At 42.3% G+C, this 22,500-nt stretch overlaps 2 protein-coding genes across 2 annotated transcripts in view; one reads left to right on the forward strand and one right to left on the reverse strand.

Moving 5' to 3' along the window:
* The window catches only part of itga3b (integrin, alpha 3b), an 83,961-nt gene extending 82,578 nt beyond the window's left edge, over window positions 1–1,383 (forward strand). The window contains exons 25-26 of the mRNA XM_063220621.1: window positions 286–495; window positions 1,294–1,383. Coding sequence (XP_063076691.1) covers window positions 286–396 — 111 coding nt within the window. The 3' untranslated portion in view covers window positions 397–495; window positions 1,294–1,383. The remainder of the gene's footprint in view (window positions 1–285; window positions 496–1,293) is intronic.
* A 4,792-nt stretch (window positions 1,384–6,175) lies between these two features.
* The window catches only part of ace (angiotensin I converting enzyme (peptidyl-dipeptidase A) 1), a 47,854-nt gene continuing 31,529 nt past the window's right edge, over window positions 6,176–22,500 (reverse strand). The window contains exons 14-25 of the mRNA XM_063220622.1: window positions 21,838–21,996; window positions 20,297–20,387; window positions 19,897–20,040; window positions 15,739–15,930; window positions 14,160–14,257; window positions 13,374–13,546; window positions 11,053–11,276; window positions 10,451–10,595; window positions 9,543–9,641; window positions 8,655–8,777; window positions 7,433–7,617; window positions 6,176–6,799 (exon numbers count right to left, since the gene is read on the reverse strand). Coding sequence (XP_063076692.1) covers window positions 6,591–6,799; window positions 7,433–7,617; window positions 8,655–8,777; window positions 9,543–9,641; window positions 10,451–10,595; window positions 11,053–11,276; window positions 13,374–13,546; window positions 14,160–14,257; window positions 15,739–15,930; window positions 19,897–20,040; window positions 20,297–20,387; window positions 21,838–21,996 — 1,842 coding nt within the window. The 3' untranslated portion in view covers window positions 6,176–6,590. The remainder of the gene's footprint in view (window positions 6,800–7,432; window positions 7,618–8,654; window positions 8,778–9,542; window positions 9,642–10,450; window positions 10,596–11,052; window positions 11,277–13,373; window positions 13,547–14,159; window positions 14,258–15,738; window positions 15,931–19,896; window positions 20,041–20,296; window positions 20,388–21,837; window positions 21,997–22,500) is intronic.

Raw genomic sequence — 22,500 nt, forward strand, 5'->3', positions numbered from 1 at the left:
CATATGAATATGTATATTGTTTATATCCCATTGTAGCACAGCTTTTGATGTGTAACATTTGTGTATAACCTATTTGTGGCTTAATGTGTCTGCATAAAACCGCCCAACCCCCTCTGCTCTCCCGTCCCTGGCAAACAACTTCCAACGGACCCACGGAGAAACCTTAACAACAGTCCTCAGATCCTGCATCCATTCATCCATCCATTCACCTATCTAACTGCAACCATCCCTCCATTCCTCCCCCCCCCTCTATCCCTCCATTCCTCTCCTTCTCCTCTGCCTCAGTGCGGTTTCTTCAAGAGGGCGAGTCGACGCGAGATGTACGAAGCCAAATCCCAGAAAGCCGAGATTAAAATCCAACCCTCGGAGACAGAGAGGCTGACGGATGACTACTAAGGCCCCCCTCCCGAAACAAATAAAATAAGCAAACAAACAAAGAAACAACAACAATGGGAGGGGGGCTTTCCCCATGGCACATGTTTCTCAGGTTCCTCGGTAATAGCACTTGATCTGCCTAGGGGGCTCCGTTGAAACTTTTGTGTACTGAAGCAGTTTCCTCACTTGATATTTCCTGCCTTCCTCCTTTTCCTACCTTCTTCTTAAAGTCTTCGGCAGTCTCAGTATCTCACTTAGTAGCTCCCTCTGATCTAAAATTCACTCTTTCTCCCTTTTTTCCACCATTCAGCTTACTGTCTCAAATGTCTCTTACTAACTTCACTTTCTAGGCAACTAATGCTGCTGTTTCTTGTAGTGACACCCCTTTTTGGCTTTATCTTTTCAGCGCTGTCTCTTTGGGATCCCAAATGGAAAAGATATATGGAAATGTTATAAAATGGTTCATACTGTAGGCTATATGTACAATATAATTCTGATATGGCATGTAGAATACTATAAAAGTGGCTCATTCCTCATTTTTCAGACAGATGTAATCATTTCATAACATATTTTTACATGTTATATTTTATTTAAAAAAATGATTTTTATATATCTTTTCAGTGTGGGATGCTTCAATGTAATCAGAATCTCTTTTCAATCTGCTATTGAACATATCACATATAGAGGGATTTTATTTGACACATGATTAATTGTTGCCCTGTGCCCCTTTTTCTGTCACAATCCCTTTCCCTGGACCTCTCTCGTTCTCTCTTGGCCTCCCTCTCTCTCTCTCTCTCTCTCTCTCTCTCTCTCTCTCTCTCTCTCTCTCTCTCTCGTTCTCTCTTGGCCTCCCTCTCTCTCTCTCTCTCTCTCTCTCTCTCTCCCCCGCTCCCCTGTCTTTCTTCCTCTCTTCCCCAGTGTGGCTTCTTCAAGAGGGCCGTCTACTACAGGATAATGCCAAAGTACAAAGGGGTGAAGATCCGCAAGGAGGAGCGCTACAAGTTCAAGGCCCTCCAGGCCCAGGAGGTCACCAAGAAGCTCTGGGTCACCAGCTGGACAGAGACACCCACTTACTACTACTGACCCTTTGACCTTTGACCTTTGAACTCATTAACTGCTTCCCGTCACCGTAACATTAAGGAGAGGAGAGCTGGAGCAGCAAAGAGCCTACTGTAAGCCAGCATTCACGTTACCACTGACTGTCGATCGCTGGCGGAAGGCTTGTCTGGTGGAATAGGGGTTGTATGTTTGTGTACACTCGGTCTGATTGTCCAACGGATCCGCCACAATCGTCGAAGTTGATCATTTCTGAACTTTCTCCGGGGGCAACAGAGACGATGGTCCTCACAGTGCATCTTATGTTCGCCCATGCCCATGTCAGTGGGATCCATAGTCGGTTGGTGGAAATGTGAATGTCTGGTAAGTAACAACCCTCCATGGGATGGAGAGAACTTTTTATGGACTCCCATTGGTTCCTTTTTTCTACCTTGGGTCCCATTGGATATAAAAATCAACCAATGGGAGTCAATGTAGAGAACATTTTTGGACTCCCATTGGTTCTTTTTTTCTATCTAGGGTTCCCATGAAGGGCAGGACTTACAGGCTCACTGATGTCCCTCTCCTGGACTTTATTGTTTTTTGATTGGGTTTGCTTGCTGTCACTCAGAGACCCCGGCCAATGAACACTCCTCTATATCTACAGTAACGTGATTTTTCTTGTGCAATATGTCTCTATTCCATGTTTGGTTTTTGGTTTTGTTTTTCTTCGCCCTAAAGCCTTTTTTCATCACCAAAGTACCAAATGAACATTAAGAAGAAACCACTACGTACATAAATTATCTGAATCTCAAGTTGATCATCCCTTTGCATTTATTCAAGACAAAGGCGCTTGCTTGTAAATATTTAGATCCAAATGCATTCACTGGTGCCTGATATATCATTGACTTTTTTATTATTATCATTTTGCTTTTTTTATGGAATTGTTAGTCAATAATGTGGTGTGATTGTTGATTATTGTTGAGCTGATGTTGGTAATACGAATTATTATTACCAAGATGTTGGCTCAACTACCAATTCAAAGACTGTTGTGAATGTTGATTGCAACCGTGTCTGATGCTGGCATACAGCATTGAAACCTTGCCTGCCTCAAAACGTAAAAAAAGAAAGATTGAAAGAAAAGTATGGTCTACAGGGCCGGATTAACCCACTGGCTGCAGCCTAGGGCCCCCCTCCTGCCAGGAGACTCCTGATTGGACAAAAGTGAAAAAATGCAGGATTGTGAGAAGATGCAACATTGAAAATGTCATCTGTTGTGTTGAGTAGACATGTTACATTAATTTCTAGCTCTTAATTATGACACTGTCTATGTACATTTGTCCCAATTTCGACATGCAGTTTTAATGTTCACACTTCCCTGGACTTGTCAATACCTCAGAATCTTGATATATTCCCAATAACATTCGAATGGTTATGCAACATCAGCAGACAACTGGCAAACAGCGAAACAACAGCGATATAATATTTGAAGTAGGCCTATGTTAAGAGGGTTTATAATGTAAACTGCCCCCATTAGAATAGCTCAGATCTCAGAAAGGGCTGAGCTGAAAAAATGCAGCATCATCGAGTACTGACAAGTCAAGGGTAGCGTGAGCAATACAACAGCATATTGAAATTGGCAGAAGTTACCCTTTCAGGCCGTTATAAAAGTGTCCGTATGAGTACACTAACTCTCCGTTTACATGTACACAAGAAGTCTAAATGGATTCAAAAAATATTTTCTGAAACTATCTAGATATCTGCAGATGTGGCCTTAGAAGCAAACAAAATGAAAGAGAATGAATACCTACCATCTGTCTGAAGGGTAGAAAACACAATACAACGTAAAATGCAAAAGAAGCAAAAGACATTTGCGAGTACAAGTATGAAAAATGTGAAACATCATACATTTGTATGTACGGTGGAATATTTTTTTCTGCCAACGACTGTAAAGGACTTCGTCTGTAAATTTGTATGAAACAATGAATTGTATAGAGACCCCATTCGCTCCAGTGTTGTCCCCAAAAATGACTTCCTATCAGAAAGTGATTCTCTTTTGCTGTTTACATGTATTCCAATGGACAAGGTGAACTCTAAAGGAACGCTATTTTGGTTAAGTATGCTGATGTTCTCCCTTCTTCCTTCAAGATAAATATGGAATGGCAGAAAGAAAAGTAAAAGGTAAAATTCAATTGTTTAAATTGAGGAGAGAAATTTTCAAAAATGTGGGACAGTTCCTTTCATCTGTTATGAACTTAAATCAATTTTCTGCAAGATCTCTACAGTACTATAAGGTAAGGTACATTATTGAACTGTTGTAATGTACATTATTAAAGTTCACCTTTTCAACGGTCATAATACATAATACTTATGGTGTGCCCCGAGTGCGGCAGCAAGGCTGTTCAGCTCTAAACTTGTACAGACACCTTCATTTTCTTCAGGATTAATAGAAGTACTCTGTACTCTACTAAATGTAAACAGTGAAAAATAATCACTTTTGGGACAAATAGTCACTTTTGGGAACCATAACGCGTCTGATTATGAGAGGCCATTGAAATGAATATTTGGGAAAATATAGTCCATTTTAAAGAAATGAGTGTGTCATACAGTGTGTCATATGTATTGGTCTTTTCTTTTTTGGTGTTTACCAAACAAAGTCTTACACTGGACTAAATGAGGTGTAAACATTTGTGCAAACTGAGAGGACTTAAACCTCTACAGAGAGAAATTCAGTTGCCAATTCCCCTATGTTTTGTTTTTAAGAAATGCTTGGCATAGATTATCCATTTGTAATTGTTTATATTTTTTATATGTGTTTTTTGTTTTCATCCTTTTCCAACTCCATATTTGCCACGCTTGCTGATTCCTCCTTAATTCTCGCAAGTCATCCACTACACAAAGGGAGCAGTGGTGTGCACTTCCGAGTTTCAGATGACTACCAGCCAGTGCTTTTAATACTAAGTGCTCATCACATGTTCCTATTCATGTCAAGAGTTTAATGCCAACTACAGAGGCTACTGACAGCTTTGGCCATGCCTGGGACAAAGTAAGTTATCTGAATGGTGTCCCCCACCCAATACTGTACATACCGTAGAATGTAACGAGGGCCCAATTTTAGGCCCCTCTCTCCCTGCACAATGGGACAACTGATGAGTTTGTCTCTCCTTGTCAGAGTCCCTGCCAACAAGGTCACCTGTGTGACAGGGGTGACACATATCCTTAGTAGTATAGCCCAGGGTTAAAGGCATGCTCACCCCGGGAGTGACCTCTTGGCAATCTTCTGGGCTGCGTTTCCCAAAAACTCTTCAGCCTAGGTAGTACTTAAGTATGAGGGGCCTCCTAGGCAATATACCACATCACGAAAAATGTATGCATACAATCCTTTTATAAGCCTACATACAATATTTTTTCTTGCACATGCAAATAAAATGGTTGCATCTAGTGCATGTGTGATGTAAAATAGTGTATGTATAAACTTTTAGTGATTATGTGAGAACTATTTTTGAGATATTGCCTAGGAGGCCCGTCACTACTTAAGCGTTTTTGGGAAACACAGCCCTGGTCAGTATTCTGAGTGACTGACGTCCAAGGCCTGATGGTCAACTACTGTAGCAGTATCCACCTTATTATCCACCAGTTACAAGGGCACCGCCAGGGGCGTTAAGTATACCCCCGCAGCCCCCGCGAGGCAGGGGGGCCCATACAAGGCGGGGGGCCCACATGGGCCCTTGACTTGAAGAAACGGGCCCCCTCCACATGATATTAGGCCCTCTTTTTCTCATTTGGGGGCCCATTCTTGGTAGCTTGCAAGGGTTGCCTGAAGTACTTGCGTTACGCCAATGGGCACCGCGATTCTCTCACTGGATTGCCGGTTGAGAATAGGAGTCCATAGACCTCATTGGTGGCCATTAAAGCTGAACTAGCAAACTGGGAATGCTGTGCGAGCACAAAATAATATGTAAAATGGTTGGGGAAATCGGCATAGTATTACGTACGGTAAGATTGATAAAGCAGCGGTTACATCCATTGCGTAACCATTGTTTTGTTAGGTGGGTTTAGGGGAAGGAGTGGGTTGGTAGATTGGAGCAGTGGCTTACTGTAGACGAAGTGATCTCAGATGTCGGTTTTATATTGTGTTCTTTCAATGTCAATTAAAGTGTTTTCATGAAATGTGCTTTCATTGTTGGTAATCTTTTTTTAAAATCATAAAACCTTTCCCATGCAACTAGGCTATTGCACTACACATTTATATTACAAACTGGATTGAGAAAGTAAAAGTCCTGCCAGATATTTTCCTGTGTGTCCAACAGAGGTGATTTCAGTTATTAAGGTCGTTCGTTTTTTCTGCCAGGCAGCAAGTTTGCTAGGCAGCGAGCATGCCACTGTGTCCGCGTGAAGCACCCCGGTTAGAATTTCTGTCCGCGACACAGCATATGGGGGTGACCTCTGCGCGGGAACAAAATATCGCGGGAACAAAATATTTGCTTTTTTGTTTTTAATTGGTAATGAATAATTCAGAATGAAATAGTTCGGCATAAATAATATTTTCTGTCGATATACATTGCACTTTCATTTAATTCTGAATAAACATATAGGGAAAGCATCTGGGGAAATCTCAGAAAGCATTTTGTTTGGACAAAGGATGTACTGTACACACTGGGACACGCCTACTCCCCACAGGGTGTGCAAAATTCCACCTCTGGGCGTGGTCGCCAAGTCCCAGCCCAGGAGATATTATTTATGATGTGTAATATTCAGCCAAGCGCACACAAAATGTATGTGACAAAAAATAACATTCATAGTTGTCTTTATTCTACAAAGGCAAAAATATTTACCAACAAAATTAATCCAAAACACACACATACATACATACATAAACAAATTTTTACTTTACAACCAAATATTTGTGTCTTCCCCCCAACTCCCCCTCCCCACAGTATTTTCATTTGAATTATTACAAATAAATTACAAAAGAAACAGTCAGCTTTCTTTGCATAGTCAAAACAATTTGACTAAAAAAAGGTATCAATAAATATACAGAATATTCAACAGCAAAGAAATAACAGCAACACTGACAGCCGCAACAATCATGAATTCCTCAAAAAATCTGCAACATTCTCAACAAAATTTTCCAGAATTTTTTTCTCAGACTTATTGTTTCCTTTTCTTTTTCCTGACGTTTATTTCAGTTCCAACTCTGAACCAGACTTGTAGGCGTGCTTCTTTGTTTTGCGGTACTTGTAAGCCAAGAATGCGGTGGCCACTAAGAGAACGATGCCAAGGACCAGCAGGACCCATTGGCCGGCCACTGCTGCTGAGCTGTCCACGCTCATGCCCAGGAAGTCAACCTTGATGTCTTCCACGACGGGTGGCGTGGGGGCATCTCCAGCTGTGGCAAAGTTAAACAAAAAGGCAAAGAATACATACACACGCATTAGTCAGAAAACAAACAGGAATTTGGAGCGCCTCAGGGTTTGCACCCTTATGTAGGGAGTAGGGACCAGGGCTGGACTGGTGACCTGGCCTACAGGGCATTTTTCCCGGTGGGCCGACAGTCCCCAGGGGCCGATACTGTTGTTGCTGTGGTTGTTTTCCTGGGGGTTGACCCGCAAATTAGAGGGGGAGTTACATTGGTCCATCATCATCAATATAGACAGTGGATTCAGCCAGTCAAGATATAGTATGAAAGTGACCTGTGTGTGTTCGGGGTTGATCTACTGTATGCAAAAAATGCCCGGGCCACTTTTCGGACCCAGCCCACTCCTGGTAGGGACTCTCAAAATTGTGTAAAAAAATGAGGAAATCAGAGGCACTGCAAGGTTACAATTTTTATATTACAAATTTTTCAATACAATGCCTACACATAATTCGGTCTATATGGCCTTCTTCAGAGCGAATCATAATGCGTTCATAACGCTCGGTACGCTCGCCTCTAGCCCCCATTACGTCACCGATGTATGATGTTGACAGGAAACAACCAATCTTAGCAAAATCATCATTCCGCTGCGCTACGCAAACTTACTTGGTGGGGTCCAGTCGTACTCGGGCCATCCCAGGACCTCTCCGTTCTTGTTGTTCTCCTTCTCGAGCCAGGTGATGAGGGGCTGGAAGTACTCCATCAGCGGCTTCGCCGTCATGTCGCGCTGTCCTGTGATGTCGAACATGGCGTCCGGCCATGGCTTACTGAAGCCCAGCTTCATGGCGTCGCTATGGGGAGAGGAGAAGGGAAGATGTGGAGGTCGGGGGGAGATGGGATTGATATGGTATTAATATATGTGGTGGTGAAAATGAGAGGTAGATCAACTGAATGTGATGGATCAGAGTGAATTTGGCTTGCTGTATAGAATCACATTGATTAATTGGCTGATTTACATATTTTTTATTTACTATGGCTTTATTATTTTTGAATGTGCACTTTCCTAATGAAACCAAATAAAATTAAATCAAGTAAATAAAATACATTTGGTAACACCACACAGAATGTAACAGCATTGTGTTCACATGTTGGCGGAGTAATACATTCCAAATGACTTTCGGAATAGATGACTTATGAAGGGCCTACTAGTTCCTTACTACAATTACAGTATAGTATCACTAATGAAGGCCTTATTGTCAGTCAACAAATGTGAATACCATTTACGTATGTAATCAGCCCAACTCAAGGCTCATTTTTCTGCTTCAAAAGTCATCTGGCAAGTCGACAGAGATTTGAACAGGTTGCACATTGAATTGAAGTTGTCCAAAGTGGTGCGTGCAATAGCAGGTTTTTAGTGAGATGAATTGAGGGCAGCATAATAAATACAACAATAAAGACAGGCTGCACTATAGCCACTGTAATGTGACTTCTAAAATGGAACAATTCAATGTTTTTTAGCCACCAGATGTTATCGTAGAGTATTGAAACACTGAATGAACGATCCACTTTTCTATCCATTTTTATTCACTTTCCCATCACTGGTGAATACACTCCTAACAAATAATTGTCAATCTGTAAAATGTCAGTCTTGTATATGTCTTGTCCTTGCATGGTATAGAGAGAAAACGTAATTTAATTTCCCTTGTATGACTTGTGCATATGAAGAAAGTGACAATAAAAGCTGACTTGACTTAATTGACCTTGCTTAACGCATGTCCTTTAAGTCACCTACAGTACGTATACAGAAAGTTGGGAATGTAATGTATTAATAGCTAACATGTGAACCTTAAAATAAAGTGTTACCAATGGCAAAAAAAAAGATATTCACCCCAGTTTCTTTCCTGCCGCTGTGGACCTGTAGATGTCGCAGGTGTGCAGTGGACCGGTGTGTCCAGCAGCCTTGCACAGCGCCTGGTGGAACTGGAACTGAATCACGAAGCTCACAAAGTACCTGTTTCCAAGACAACCACAGAGAAGAATCATCTATAAACCAGCCTTGCCATGCGCACCATTCTGCCAGTGAAATGAAACTACAGTAGTAGGCCTACTATACTTTTGTGATATTATTAGACACCAACTGTGAAGTAATAAATGATGACTTGGTCATCGCCGTTCTGGAGACATCATATAACAGAGGTCATGTTCAGGGCTGGACTGGCCATCTGGCATAGCGGGCATCTAAATTTAATTATATCTATCTATTTATTTATTTATTTAATTATTCATTTACATTTCTGAAAATAGGGGCCCACGAGGGTGCGGGGATCACCGATGAGTCAGTTCTGCGCCGTTAATTATGAGGGGCCCCTTTAAGCTAACAGTGCCCGGGCCCTATTTCTCCCCCAGTCCAGCCCTGGCCATGTCTTCACACAATAAGATATTTGGCACTAAATATCAAATCAAGAGTAGTAGTAGTAGTAGTAGTAGTAGTAGTAGTGATAAAATAGTAGTAGCAGTTATAGCAGTGGTAGTTAGGGTTGTCAACTGTCCCTTGAAATGTGGAATCGTCCCGTATTTAGAGATAAAAGTATGGGTTCCGTATTGAGCTGAAACGGGACGTTAAAATGTGTTAAAATGCAGGTAATTACATCTAAGCAATGCTACATTTTCTGGGGGGAGGACACCCAGACCCCCGCCTCAATGAAGTGTCCCATATTTTTTCAATTCACAGTTGGCAACCCTAGTAGTAGTAGTAGTAGCAGTCGTAGTAGAATACCTGACGTATGGCACGTTGGCTGGAATGTGGAACTTGGCACCAGGATCAAAGTCCATCTCAGTTCGAGACACAGGTGGGCAGAGTCCCTGATACTTCAGCCTAAGAAAACACATTAACTCACAGAATGATCCAACTTACAATAAGGTAGAGGTAAACTTCTGTCCAATACACATAACATCACTCACAGTGTCCATCCTATTCTCATCCTATTCTATAAGAGAGTTGAATTAACACTGAAAAAGGTCTGTGTAACATACAATTGTGTCATTCTTATAGTCTTACATATTTAACCTCATTTTATATATATTTATCAATCTGACATCACTTTTTATCCATGTCCATGTTTTTTCAGTAGGATACTCTGCTTATGGTATTGTCTAACTCAGTGGTTCCCAACCTATGGGTCGGGACCCAACCTATGGGTCGCCAAAGATCCACGGGGGGTCGCAAAGCCCTCTTGAGTTTAAGGGGTTTCATTTTAATACCATATGTAGCCCATGTTGAATAAATGACAAATTCATAGAAGTAACAAAATTTAAGTGCTACATTAAACATTTATTCTGTTTTTGAACAAAGACGAATTGAGGAATAAAATGATGACTAAAATGAGTTTTCGGAGGAGACGGAGCGTATCGAGTGACTTCCTCTCATGCGGGCGCTGGGTCACCAAAGCTTACAATAGTAAAAACATGGGTCCCTGAAGAAAATGGTTGGGAAGAACTGGTCTAAATGTTCAGTGTGGAATGCTTGTATGTCATGTGTGTCCTAAACATTTTAAATGTTTTGTATGAGTGGAGAACTGCAAATCTGATCTACCTTTGGGCACCAATAAAAGTTATCTAATCAAATCTCATCTAAACATTAGCAACAATAAAGGCAATCTAATCTAATCTGAACATCGGCCTGACCTCATGTTCCACCACTCCTTGTTGTAGTCCTGTTCCGAGATGCGGCCATCGAACACCTTCCACCGCCACTGGTCCATGAGGTAGCCGAAGGGCAGGAAGGCAATCTTATCCAGGGCGATGCTCATCAGGTAGTTGATGGTGCTTTCTGTAGACAAAAAAATATTATTCTTATTTAGTTTACTCAATGTAAAACTTGTATTACGTTGGCAGGAGGCAACCATTATCATGTTTATCACGCAGGACATTATTACATTGGCCAGGATATTACGTCTGAACTGCACATTTTATTAATACGCTGGTCGGGGCATTACATTGGCGGGAAGTGATTCCATTCGTGGGTGTTACAAGGCACTCTCTGACCTTAAAATGATCTGTGCAACCAATGCACTTTCGATGTTGCGATTGCACTTTTCAACGTTTTTGTATGTGTCATTCGCTGTTATTTGCCCCCTTGGTTTTGTTTCACCCACCCCCATTAGTTTTGTGTTTGTGTTGTCGAGTTGTATTGTTGAATATATGAGCTCACCAAAGTAGATTCCTAGCAGCTGTATTTTTTATACTGTTGATATGCCTAATAAACTTGAAACTTGAGAAAATCTCACCGTCATTGTCCTCCACTGTGTCCAGCAGGCCGATCTCCTTCAGGTGTTTGGGCGTTGCCACGGAGAGGGCCATGACGTCGCCGATGGCCTCGTGGAATCCCGGGTTGGCGCCGTCACGGAAGGACACGGGCTGGTCCTTGTACTGGAGGAAGTACTGCACGTGGCCCATCTCGTGGTGCACCGTGATCAGGTCGTCCATGTTCACCACCGTGCATTGCTTGATCCTGAACAAGAGAAACAAAGAGGTTACACTAGGGCAGGGGTGTCAAACTCAAATTCACAGTGGGCCAAAATCTAAATCTGGAACGAAGTCGCGGGCCGTACTCCACAATTATTTAAAAAATGGACTGAAATTGTGCATGCATGCACTTCATACTCATAGTTAAATTTTACATACACTCATCATATTTGTAGTTCAAATGTGTCTGCACATCCGGTGACACAGCAAATTTCATGTTCAAGCTGTGTTATGCTATACATTAATGGTCTATGCGGGCCAACTGTAGTCCTAATACACATTGGAAATTATCTTGCGGGCTGAATTAAATGGCTCTGCGGGCCAATTTTGCCCGCCTGGCCTGAGTTTGACATCCCTGCACTATGGGCTTAGGTGGCTCAGGTGGAAGAGGAGCTTGTTCGGCAACCAGAAGGTTGCAGGTTCGAGCACATCCCCGCTCTGCCTGACCCCATCGATGTGTCATTGAGCAAGATACTTAACCCCAATTGCTCCTGGTGGTACCCTGCTTGGAAGCCACTACCACTGATGTGTGAATGGGTGAATGTGAGGCATGCAAAGTAAAGCGCTTTGAGTGCTCAAAGGAGTGGAACCGGTTCAAGGAATGAAAACGAAAACCAGGAACTTTTTGTATTTTAGAGGGAACAGAAACGAAATCGGAAACGTTATTATTTTTATGTTCTGGAACGGGAACACTTATTTAAAAATAATGGTAACCGGTTAATACCGTTCCTCAAAAAAAAAAAAGGAATTATTTTCCTGCGCACATTACCATGACGGCTGAGGTTCACGTTAGCAACAGTATCTCTGTTCACATCCTGTGTGACATCAGACATTCTCTGACTGAATGGAGAGAGAGCTGTGGATTACAAAGTCTCCACTCCACATCTTAAATAAGAGAAACCACTGCCATACAAAAGGGCGGAGTTTCCATTGCATCATTGTAAGACATTGCAGAGAAGCGCATGTAAAGCACACCGAGAATGTTCTACCTTATTGGGCATCCATGGCCGCTTCAAATATGCACAAACTCACAAGGTCCATCATAGCACTCCCCGTGACCCAAGCCAGCGTGGAGCGCACATTTTTATCATTGAGGTTTATTCTCCGCTTTTCCGCTTAGGTCGACCCTGAATGACAAAATTCTGGAGGATATTCTTTTCATCCATTTGAATAAATAGTTTGGAATGTAGGCTGACTCATTTGCACTACCGTCTTTCTTGGTTAATTAACGTCAGTTAGGCCTATGGGGAGTAATCAGCTGACAGGAACGAAATTAACCGTTCCGGGAACAATATTTTTTTTTTCTAACCGGTTCGGGAACGTCAATTTATTGGTGGAACTCGTAACCGGAAACGTTATAATTCCGTTTCTGTTTGGAACGGAACATTTGGAAAAAAATAACGGTTCAAAGCCCTGCATGTGTGAATGGGTGAATGTGAGGCATGCAAAGTAAAGCGCTTTGAGTGCTCGAAGGAGTGGAAAGGCACTATATAAATGCAGTCCATTTACCATACACTTCATTTTACTGAACGGAGGGGTAATTCCAAGAAGCTGGTTCAGTAGTACATCAGGTTATAGGTCAACCTTGAATTGGTGGTAAATCATCAAAGAGAAGATACTGGAGTACTCATTTTCTAAACTAAATGATGCTTGCAGGCTATCTATTAGCGGGTAGGTAGGTTGTAGGTTGAATAAGCCTGGTTTATCACTTTAATCCCCTTTTGCTGAACTTGCCATCAATTAGGTACAGCTTCAGAAAGTATGGTTGCCCTGTATCACAGCATTAGGGCTAGGGTTGCAGGGTAAAATATACTGTAAGAACACAACAGATTTCAAACAAAATTTGGGACAAATGGTTTTTTTTTAAATTAAAACAACATGATGTCGTTTTCAAATCATGCAATCTGTAAGCGTGTCCTCCTTAGACTTAGACTTAGACGTCTTTATTGTCCATTAAACGTACATGAAATGGAAAATTTGCTTTGGTGGTGACACAAGACAAGACACACAAGACAAACACACATCACAGTCAACACAATAAAGAATAAATATATCTATATCTCCATTGTCCTCAAAGCCATACCTGAAGTCTTTGCGGTTGTAGAAGTCCCAGGCAGAGGCGTGGCACACCACCTCCTTCCCGTCCGTGGGTTTCACCAGCATGGACTTGTTCCAGAACTCCTGGGGCATGGGAATCAGACCCAGCGACTTGAAGAAGTTGTCCGACTCCTGAAACATTCTTGTAGCGTTCCAATTCTGCAGATCACATACATGCACTGTTGATATTTCTCATCCGGTAACACAAATTGCTGATCAGTATAACAGAATTTTGTTTTCTCGTATTAACCCTTTTGTTGTATTTAGTGTGGCCGTTCATATAGGAAATTGTGGGTCTGTAGTGTTTTTTCACAGTACAGTAATTGACTGTTACACTGACATTCTGATGATGTAATGCTGTTTGCTAATAAAAAGCAACTTGCTATTAACCTGGTTCTCATGCGATGGTTGTTACCAACCATCTGGGACATTGTCAATCGCTTAGCTCTGGAAAGGCGTGGTTGTGCTCAAAACAGCTCGAACCTGATTGGAGAATTCACATGGCTTTTTTTTAAATCACGCACTACTTCAACCACTGACTTGTATATACCCCACGATCCCACCCCGCGATTCTGATTGGACAGGCTGTGAAATTTCTGATTCCGTTCGGGCTCTTCTTAGATTTCCAGACCCTCGTGCGAGCTCACAAAGTTGAGCGGAAATGCACGAAGGGTCTGTGTGAGAGCCAGGCTAACTTGCTAAAAGTGAAACTTTGTGTGCTGTTGGCTTGTTTGTTGTTTTGTTTGTTTTGTTTGTTGTTGTCTGTGTTTACCTGAGCTATCATTGCAGGGGTGGCATCCACTTGCGTTGCATCAGGGTATGGGATAGCCAGGTCCATGATTCCCGACCAGGTCTGTGCCCACATGTTGCCTACGGGTACACACACGCGCAAACACATGAGTGTAAGCACGCAACACACACACACACCAGACACACACACACACACACACACACACACACACACACACACACACACACACACACACACACACACACACACACACACACACACACACACACACACACACACACACACACACACACACACACACACACACACACACACACACACACACACACACACACACACACACACTTCACCTCAACCCAACCCTCCACTCCCCTAGTGTCTTCTTTGAGTTTCATGCCAGTCTGTCAGAAGTCATAAGCAGTTGGCAAGCACACACACATTGGCTGGCAAATGCACGCGCACACACACACGCACGCACGCACGCACGCACGCACACACCCACACACACACACACACACACACACACACACACACACACACACACACACACACACACACACACACACACACACACACACACACACACACACACACACACACACACACACACACTCCCACACACACGTCGCCAGGCACATCTATACACACACAAAGTCCGACTAATGAAGAAAATGAACTCCCACCAGTCGGCTTTGAGAGTGAGTCAGTGAGAATGCACGAATGCTACTATGCTTGCCCAGCCAAGCAAGACTAAACTCTAGTGCCCAGGCTGTGTCCACTGATCAAGAAAAGCACACAGTTAAAGCCACAAGCCAGCCAGAACTCATACTGGCCACTACACTGTCTGTCTGACAAGTTCTCTTTTCCTCTCACCAGTCCACCAGCATCTTGTGTAATCAAGCCTCAGTCAAGCAGTGTGTGTGTGTGTGTGTGTGTGTGTGTGTGTGTGTGTGTGTGTGTGTGTGTGTGTGTGTGTGTGTGTGTGTGTGTGTGTGTGTGTGTGTGTGTGTGTGCGTGCGTGCGTGCGTGCGTGTATGTGTGCTGCATTTGTGTTGTTTGTACATGTACAGTGTATGTGTATTAATTGCCTAACTCCACAGTTCTCCAATGCAATGGTTCCCAACCTTTTTTTGGCTCGGGACCCAATTTTGACATCCCAAATTTCTGGGGACCCCATATTTTCGCACCAAGTTTGTGCATTGGTTAGTTGGTTAGTTGGTTAGTTGGTTCGCTCCTGCAACTTTGCAACCTGCGACAGGAAGGCGGAGGTGCATGTGCTCACTGGGCACATTTGTAGTGTTGTACAATGTCTCGATCTTAGCGAAATGGTCAGTGTGTGGGAGTTATACAGTATAGTTTCATAATTCAGGACAAAATATTTTTTTTTTTAAGGGGCTTTTTTATTTCAGATAGGACAGTGAAGAGCGACAGGAAGCGAATGTGGAGAGAGAGACGGTGTAGGGATGGCAAATGACTCAAGCCGGATTCGAACCCTGCTGCAACCCTTGGTCATGCAAGCCCAAATGTGGGGGGCTTAGCGTGCTGCGCCACAGCGCCCCCTTCAGGACTAACTAATGTAATCTTGCTGCTGTAATCTTACCGAGCAGATGGGCGGGGATGGGTCCCTTGAGGTTGATGTAGTTGTCTCCGTACTTCTTGAAGAGGGCGCGGCGGACGTAGGCGTGCACGTTGAGGTAGAGGGGCTCCAGCTGCTTCCACAGGCGCTCCAGGTCCTCCTCGAATGTGGGCGTCTCGTACAGCGAACGCCAGAACGCTCCGTTATCCGAGTGGCCTTGAGAGGGGGAAGGTCAAAAGAGGTCACAAAATGTTGAGATCAAGTCAAATGTCAAAAGGTCAAAGGGGTGACCCTGCACTTCAATGGCACAGTGCATTGTCTCGTACAGAATAGGCTACGCCAGAACACACCTTTTCTCAAGTGACCTTGAGAGGGGGAGAAGGTCACACTATTTTTTTTTAGAGACCATCAACTTGTCTAGGGACTAAAGATAGATATTACCCTCATGGCTACAATCTTGTATAGTTAGCTTTGTTTAAATGCAATTAAAATATGATGTCCCTGTGTTAACTAAATAAACTTTCAACTGTTACAAAGTTTCAAGACGCACAAAAGGTCATAGGGGTGACCTTTCACCTAATAGGATAGGATAGGATACTTTTTTTATTCAATATCTTTTCAGGAAATATGTACAGATCATTATTTTTACATTGATATTGAAAGGTAAAAAAACCCCAAAAAGCCGCTCTTGGCTGCTTGTCGCGGGGAAACCCAAAAGACAAAAAAACAGAGAATAAAGAAAAAGACTAAAGGAGAAACAAAAGAAGAGAAAAGAAAGAAGAAAAAAGAAAAGTAAAGTTATGAGTTTGAACTAAAAAAAAAAAAAACGACATTTAGATCAGCACTCCATGTGACTTGGCCTCACACAAATCCCACCTCACTCACGCAAAACCCCCCCACCCCCAACAGTCACAAAGTGATATAGGTGACCCCCCCCCCCTTCCCCCTCCCCCCACACACACCTCACACAGACAGGTTGAAGGGCTATGTGTTTCGCTTACGAGTTACAGTTCATTTTACAGGGTGGGCCTTTTCCATATCTCAAGGCAATTTGCATCTATGAGGTATATTTACACAATAGCATTTTTTTCATTTCTCTTTTAAATTTTTTTAGTGGTACACACAACTTCACCTCTTCCTCTAGTTGGTTCCATATTTGGAAGCCCCTGCAGGCAACGCTAAGACCTGTGGTTTTTAGTTTTCTTTTCTTGCCCCAGTAAAGCCTTTTTTCTCTGGTGCCATACCGGTGCAGGGGTCTACAGACAGGGATGAGTTCACATAAGCAGTGGTTGAGTTTATTTATGACTTGATGAATTGTGACAGCATTGAGAAAGGTGTTTAGATCCTCAAGTTTCAGTATTCTGGCTGCTTTAAAAAGGGGTGCTGTATGACTTCTTGAATGTGACCAGAAGATGGTTCGGATAACTTTCTTTTGTAGGCATTGAAGTTTGATGGGCACAGTGCTGTTGTAACTATGCAAGGAAAGTTGATTTTTACATACACAGTAGCATATTTCATACACTGAAGAGATCCAATGTCCTTCACAAAAATAAAAGCACAAACCCAGCCAATTAAATAAGCATAAAAGGATATTAATGAATAAATAAAAACAAAATGCTAAAATATATTCAAACTTGGAAACTGAGGACAATGCCTTACAGTAACATGCAGGCTGTTTACTTGGCAAATGTAATTACTGTCTTTAGCCTTTTGAGGGCAGTAAAGGCAAACTAATGGCTAAGCCCTCTATTTTCCTCAATGCATGTCTTGAGGATACTAGGTTGAGAGAGCATTACGTATTTGTGGCTAAAAATCTTGCTATGTCCATCTATCATCATCTCTGGCCCAAAGTAACCACAATAGCCCTAGTGTGTGCTCGCCCATACACTGCAAAAAAAATTAAATCTTAGCAAGCTGATTTTTCTAGTTTCAAGTAAAAACATCTAGTCAATCTTATTTTAAGTAAAAATCACCCAATAACTAGTACTTTTTAACTGGAATTTAGAACTAGAAATGGGACAATTTATACTTGTTTTCGAACATTTGTCCATGGGGCAAGATATTTTTACTTGATTAGATTATTTTATTAGTTTCAAGCAAATATTGCTCACAACAAGTAAAAAAATATCACCAAGTGAAAATATCTTGCCCCATGGACAAATGTTCGAAAACAAGTATAAATAGTCTAATTTCTAGTTCTAAATTCCAGTTAAAAAGTACTAGTTATTGGGTGATTTTTACTTAAAATAAGATTGATTAGATGTTTTTACTTGAAACTAGAAAAATAAGCTTGCTAAGATTTCTTTTTTTTTTGCAGTGTACTAACTGTATCGCTGCATAATTTAGCCTGTCCACACATACAATCTAAAACATTTAGGTAAGGTAAGGAACCAAACAATCTTGAGTATTTCCAATGTCTCAATGGGATGTGTCAAAGGTCAATGAACCAATGGGTAGTCATATCGATCATAGCTTCATACAGTAGGATACGGAGGCATAACATGAATGTGAGCTAATCATGTCCTTAGCGTCTCCCTCAAAGAAATGGATTCACAACCTGAGTAGGCCAGACCAAATGCTTACAGAACTTTGACATCACGACAGCAAGGTTACCAATCACAAGGTAATCCGAACCAGGGGTGCATTTCTCGAAACCTTAGTTGCTAACTAAGTTAGCTACTTTGTTGTTTGCAGTGCAATTTCCCATTGCCAACTACCCAAGTTGCTAACTGGCTAACACCTCCGCTATCGAGAAACGCACCCCTTAGTTGTAGAAGTAGAAGTACTCTTACAGATGTAGTTACAACACCTGTATGACATTACTTAGTTGGGTAACACTTTACAATAATGGTGCATTATTTGTAATGGAATAATGTTGGAAGTAATGTATGATTCATGGTGAATTAACACATAATTTATGTATGCAGTGATGTTTAATCTATTATTAGTCAATGAGGAGTCACTATTGTAGTCATGATGACTCACCATTAAGTAATTGTGGTACAACCAAGGGTAATTATTGGTGTGAATTACAAGTGTTAATATATCATATATTAACACTGCAGATGAAAATCCTTATACATCGATCCAATCATACATGAATCCGACCTTAATTAATGATGCATGAGTAATAATGGAATAATGTTGTAAGTAATGTCAGCATCACCACTGTGGATAATAATCCTGCCATATGGATCCAGTCATATCTCAATCACAGGTCAGACAGGTCATAACTAGTCCTGGTTGTAAAACCATTTAATTTCACTGAGGAAAAAATAGACTAAGCTAGGGATGCCTAGGTGAAAGTGGTCAGGGGGCTAGATTTTTTTCAAGACTTTATTTCTGACCTGAAAATAGGCCTACTACACTGACTCACACATTGATATGCATGAAATTACCCAGAAAGGCCTATACATACAAACATTGCATTGGTACCACAGTAGCTTCACAATGAGGCTTAAAACGCCCTAGCCTATTCTAAAGAAGTGTGCCTTTGAAAACATGATATTGCCCTATCCATGCAGGTCTACATTTATTTAGATAGGCTAGCGTTTCTCAACGGGGGCAGTACAGCCCCCCAGGGGGCGTTGGAGAGCTCTAGGGGGGCGTTGAGAAGGATACAGGTGAGAGTGGGCGGGGCTTAGTTCCCATTAAAGCGGATAGTCCATTTTATTTTTTAATACTAAGGATTGGTCTTCACACCCCTGACTCGTCACACTCAAGTCGGAGTCACAGGACTCGAGTCCACATCTCTGATGACATTACTTACAACATTATTCCATTATTACGCACGCATCATTAATTAAGGTTGGATTCATGTATGATTGGATCAATATATCAGGATTTTTATCAGCAGTGTTAATATATGATAACACTTGAAATTCACACCATTAATTACCCTTGGTTGTACCACAATTACTTAATGGTGAGTCATCATGACTACAATAGTGACTCCTCATTGACTAATAATAGATTTAACATCACTGCATACATAAATTATGTGTTAATTCACCATGAATCATACATTACTTCCAACATTATTCCGTTACTATTCATGTACCATTATTGTAAAGTGTTACCCTTAGTTGAAACCATGTAATATCATACCACTAGTGTTGTATTTACATTTGTAAGAGTTCTTCTACTTGTACTTTATACAAGTCAGATTCAAACTCTGTTTACCGTTTGCCCGTGCAGCCTCGTTGGCCATCTGCACGTATTTCTGGTAGTCTGCCCGGAGTGCTCGTCCAGACTCGTTGCGCCATCCCTGCCAGGCGAACAGCAGCTCGTTGTAGTCCCGTGATTCAGCCATGATCTTATTGAGGTCTACGACAAAACAGGAAAAGGCACAGGCATATGAGTGTGTGTGTGTGTGTGTGTGTGTGTGTGTGTGTGTGTGTGTGTGTGTGTGTGTGTGTGTGTGTGTGTGTGTGTGTGTGTGTGTGTGTGTGTGTGTGTGTGTGCGTGTGTGTGTGCGTGTGCGTGTGCGTGTGCGTGTGCGTGTGCGTGTGCGTGTGTGTGTGTGCGTGTGCGTGTCCATCTGTATGTACTGTATGTGTGTGTACATGTGTCTCATTCCCACCTGGATCCAGAGGATGGCAGGTGCCTCCATTTGGTCTGCAGACCTTGGCCACACTGTAGGTTGTCTCCATCTTGGAGAGAAGTGTGTTGTACTGCAGACAAACACAGTGGGACAGACATAAACATTATTGAACACGTCTGGGGTATAGGATGAAAGAAGAAGCATGGAAGGCAAAACCAAAACATCTGAATAAACTCTGGGAGGCATGCAAGACTAGCCTGATTATCATTGACTTTCCAATCTCTTCGAGACTTGGTCGGACCAAGAGCATAACAGTTAACATTTCCCAAACGGTATGGTTGACCCACCTCCCTTAGTTTGCTAATGGTTGTTTGCTCCCTGACAAAGTGGGAGGAGTTCCCGTTTTTTCGGGAGCTCAGAATTGTGTTTGTATTGTTCTTGGCCTGACTAGAGGCAACGCTGAAGGTGTGGCGTCACTAGGAGGGCACAGCCTGGCTAATGAAAGACTGCTTTCTTTGCCATTCCAAATGACTTCATCGATAAATTGTATGAGTATTTGCTGAAAACACATGGATACAGTCCTTCAAGGTAAAGGAAGTCATATGAGATATTAATTTGAATCTTACAGCACCAGTACTGCATTTTCTGATGAATTTGTATTTCATGGGACTAGCATGCTCATTGTCTTGCCAAAATCTGCCCTTTCTGTGTTCGTTAAAAGATCTTTCTGTGCAACACATTTCTTTTTACGTAAAACTTCACTTGAGAGCAACTTCTCCAGAAAATTGATTTATTAAAAGTCTGCATATTAGCTGTTTTTCCAGCTATTTCAGGGAGCTATTTCTCTATATTTTTCAACTCCACATGGCCAGCCTTTGCTTGTGAGATGACTGGATCAATGACAGCGCAGGCCAGTAGACAATTGGATCTTTTTGCCAGAAAGGGGGAAGATGTTCAAGCACACGCCATAATGGCATTACGAATTGCCCCCGTTCATTTCTATGGACATTTTGTAGCCTGTTAATGCAGATGGGGTCACCGGCGGGCCTATTCACTATTTGCTGAAAATACTGAACTACATCATAACAACATTGCTATGACATTACAGAGAGCCTTAAGTAACAGATTAAGACATAGCCGTTACAATTTTGGTGACAGTAAGGCTAGAGACATGTAGAGTGTCTCTAGCCTTGCGCACCATCCTACGTACTTCCGCCAAGAGACTTGGTTCCACACTACGTCACACTACGTTTTCTGTGGAGCGATGTTGAGCGGCAGGATTTGGCCAGTGTTCTGACAAATGGTCCTACGTTGTAATTTTATCCTACGGTAGGATTTTCTGTCAGACATGTCTGTTAAACGGTCCTACATCGCCAAAGATAGACGTCAGACATGTTTGTTCAACAACTTATCCTGATTTTTCCCGAAAATGTCCCTCCCACTTCCTGCAATCGCGTCAGAGCAAACAACCCCCAGACCATGAATACGAAATGAAATGGTAGTATTATGGGATGGTCAGGACCAGGCTAGCTCTGGGCTAAGTGGTTAAGTGTTTCGTTTCTCATGTAGAGTAAGCTCACCTCCTCCAGTCTGTCTTGTGGCAGCGCTGCCCTCTCCAGGTCACTCAGCTTCTTGATGATCCTCTTGACGGACTCGTCCTGGAACTCGGTGGTGTCGTACTGCTTGGCAATCTCGCCGTACAACTTAGTGTGGTTGGCCATCTCCAGGTTCTTCTGAAGCTGTGTGCGGTTTAACATGGACAAGAGACGTTAAGGCTCTCTATAGGGTTCACATGTTAGCCATTACAGGGTTTTTTGGTCATCGCTAGAGCATTTTTTTGGTAACGTATGCTGTTTTTGCATCATTATTCACATGAATAACACTCCAAATTAGGAAAACTGTGCAGAAACTGTGCATTGCTAAACCCAACATGGTTTGCATAAATCTACACACAGTTACTGTACAATGTTGTGTACGAAATCATGAACACTTTACCAGCACACAAATATTTTTCATCTTTTTTCACTGGGCGGGGCCAAGGATGGAGGGAGGAGGGAGTATCCCCCAGTGCGCCGGTCATTGAAGGTCTGCCACTGTGTGTTTGTATGTGTGTGTGTGTGTGTGTGTGTGTGTGTGTGTGTGTGTGTGTGTGTGTGTGTGTGTGTGTGTGTGTGTGTGTGTGTGTGTGTGTGTGTGTGTGTGTGTGTGTGTGTGTGAGTGTGTGTATGTGTGTTTGCATTTTT

The sequence above is a fragment of the Engraulis encrasicolus genome, chromosome 17, assembly GCF_034702125.1.
Source record: "Engraulis encrasicolus isolate BLACKSEA-1 chromosome 17, IST_EnEncr_1.0, whole genome shotgun sequence".
NCBI classification, from domain to species: Eukaryota; Metazoa; Chordata; class Actinopteri; order Clupeiformes; family Engraulidae; genus Engraulis; species Engraulis encrasicolus.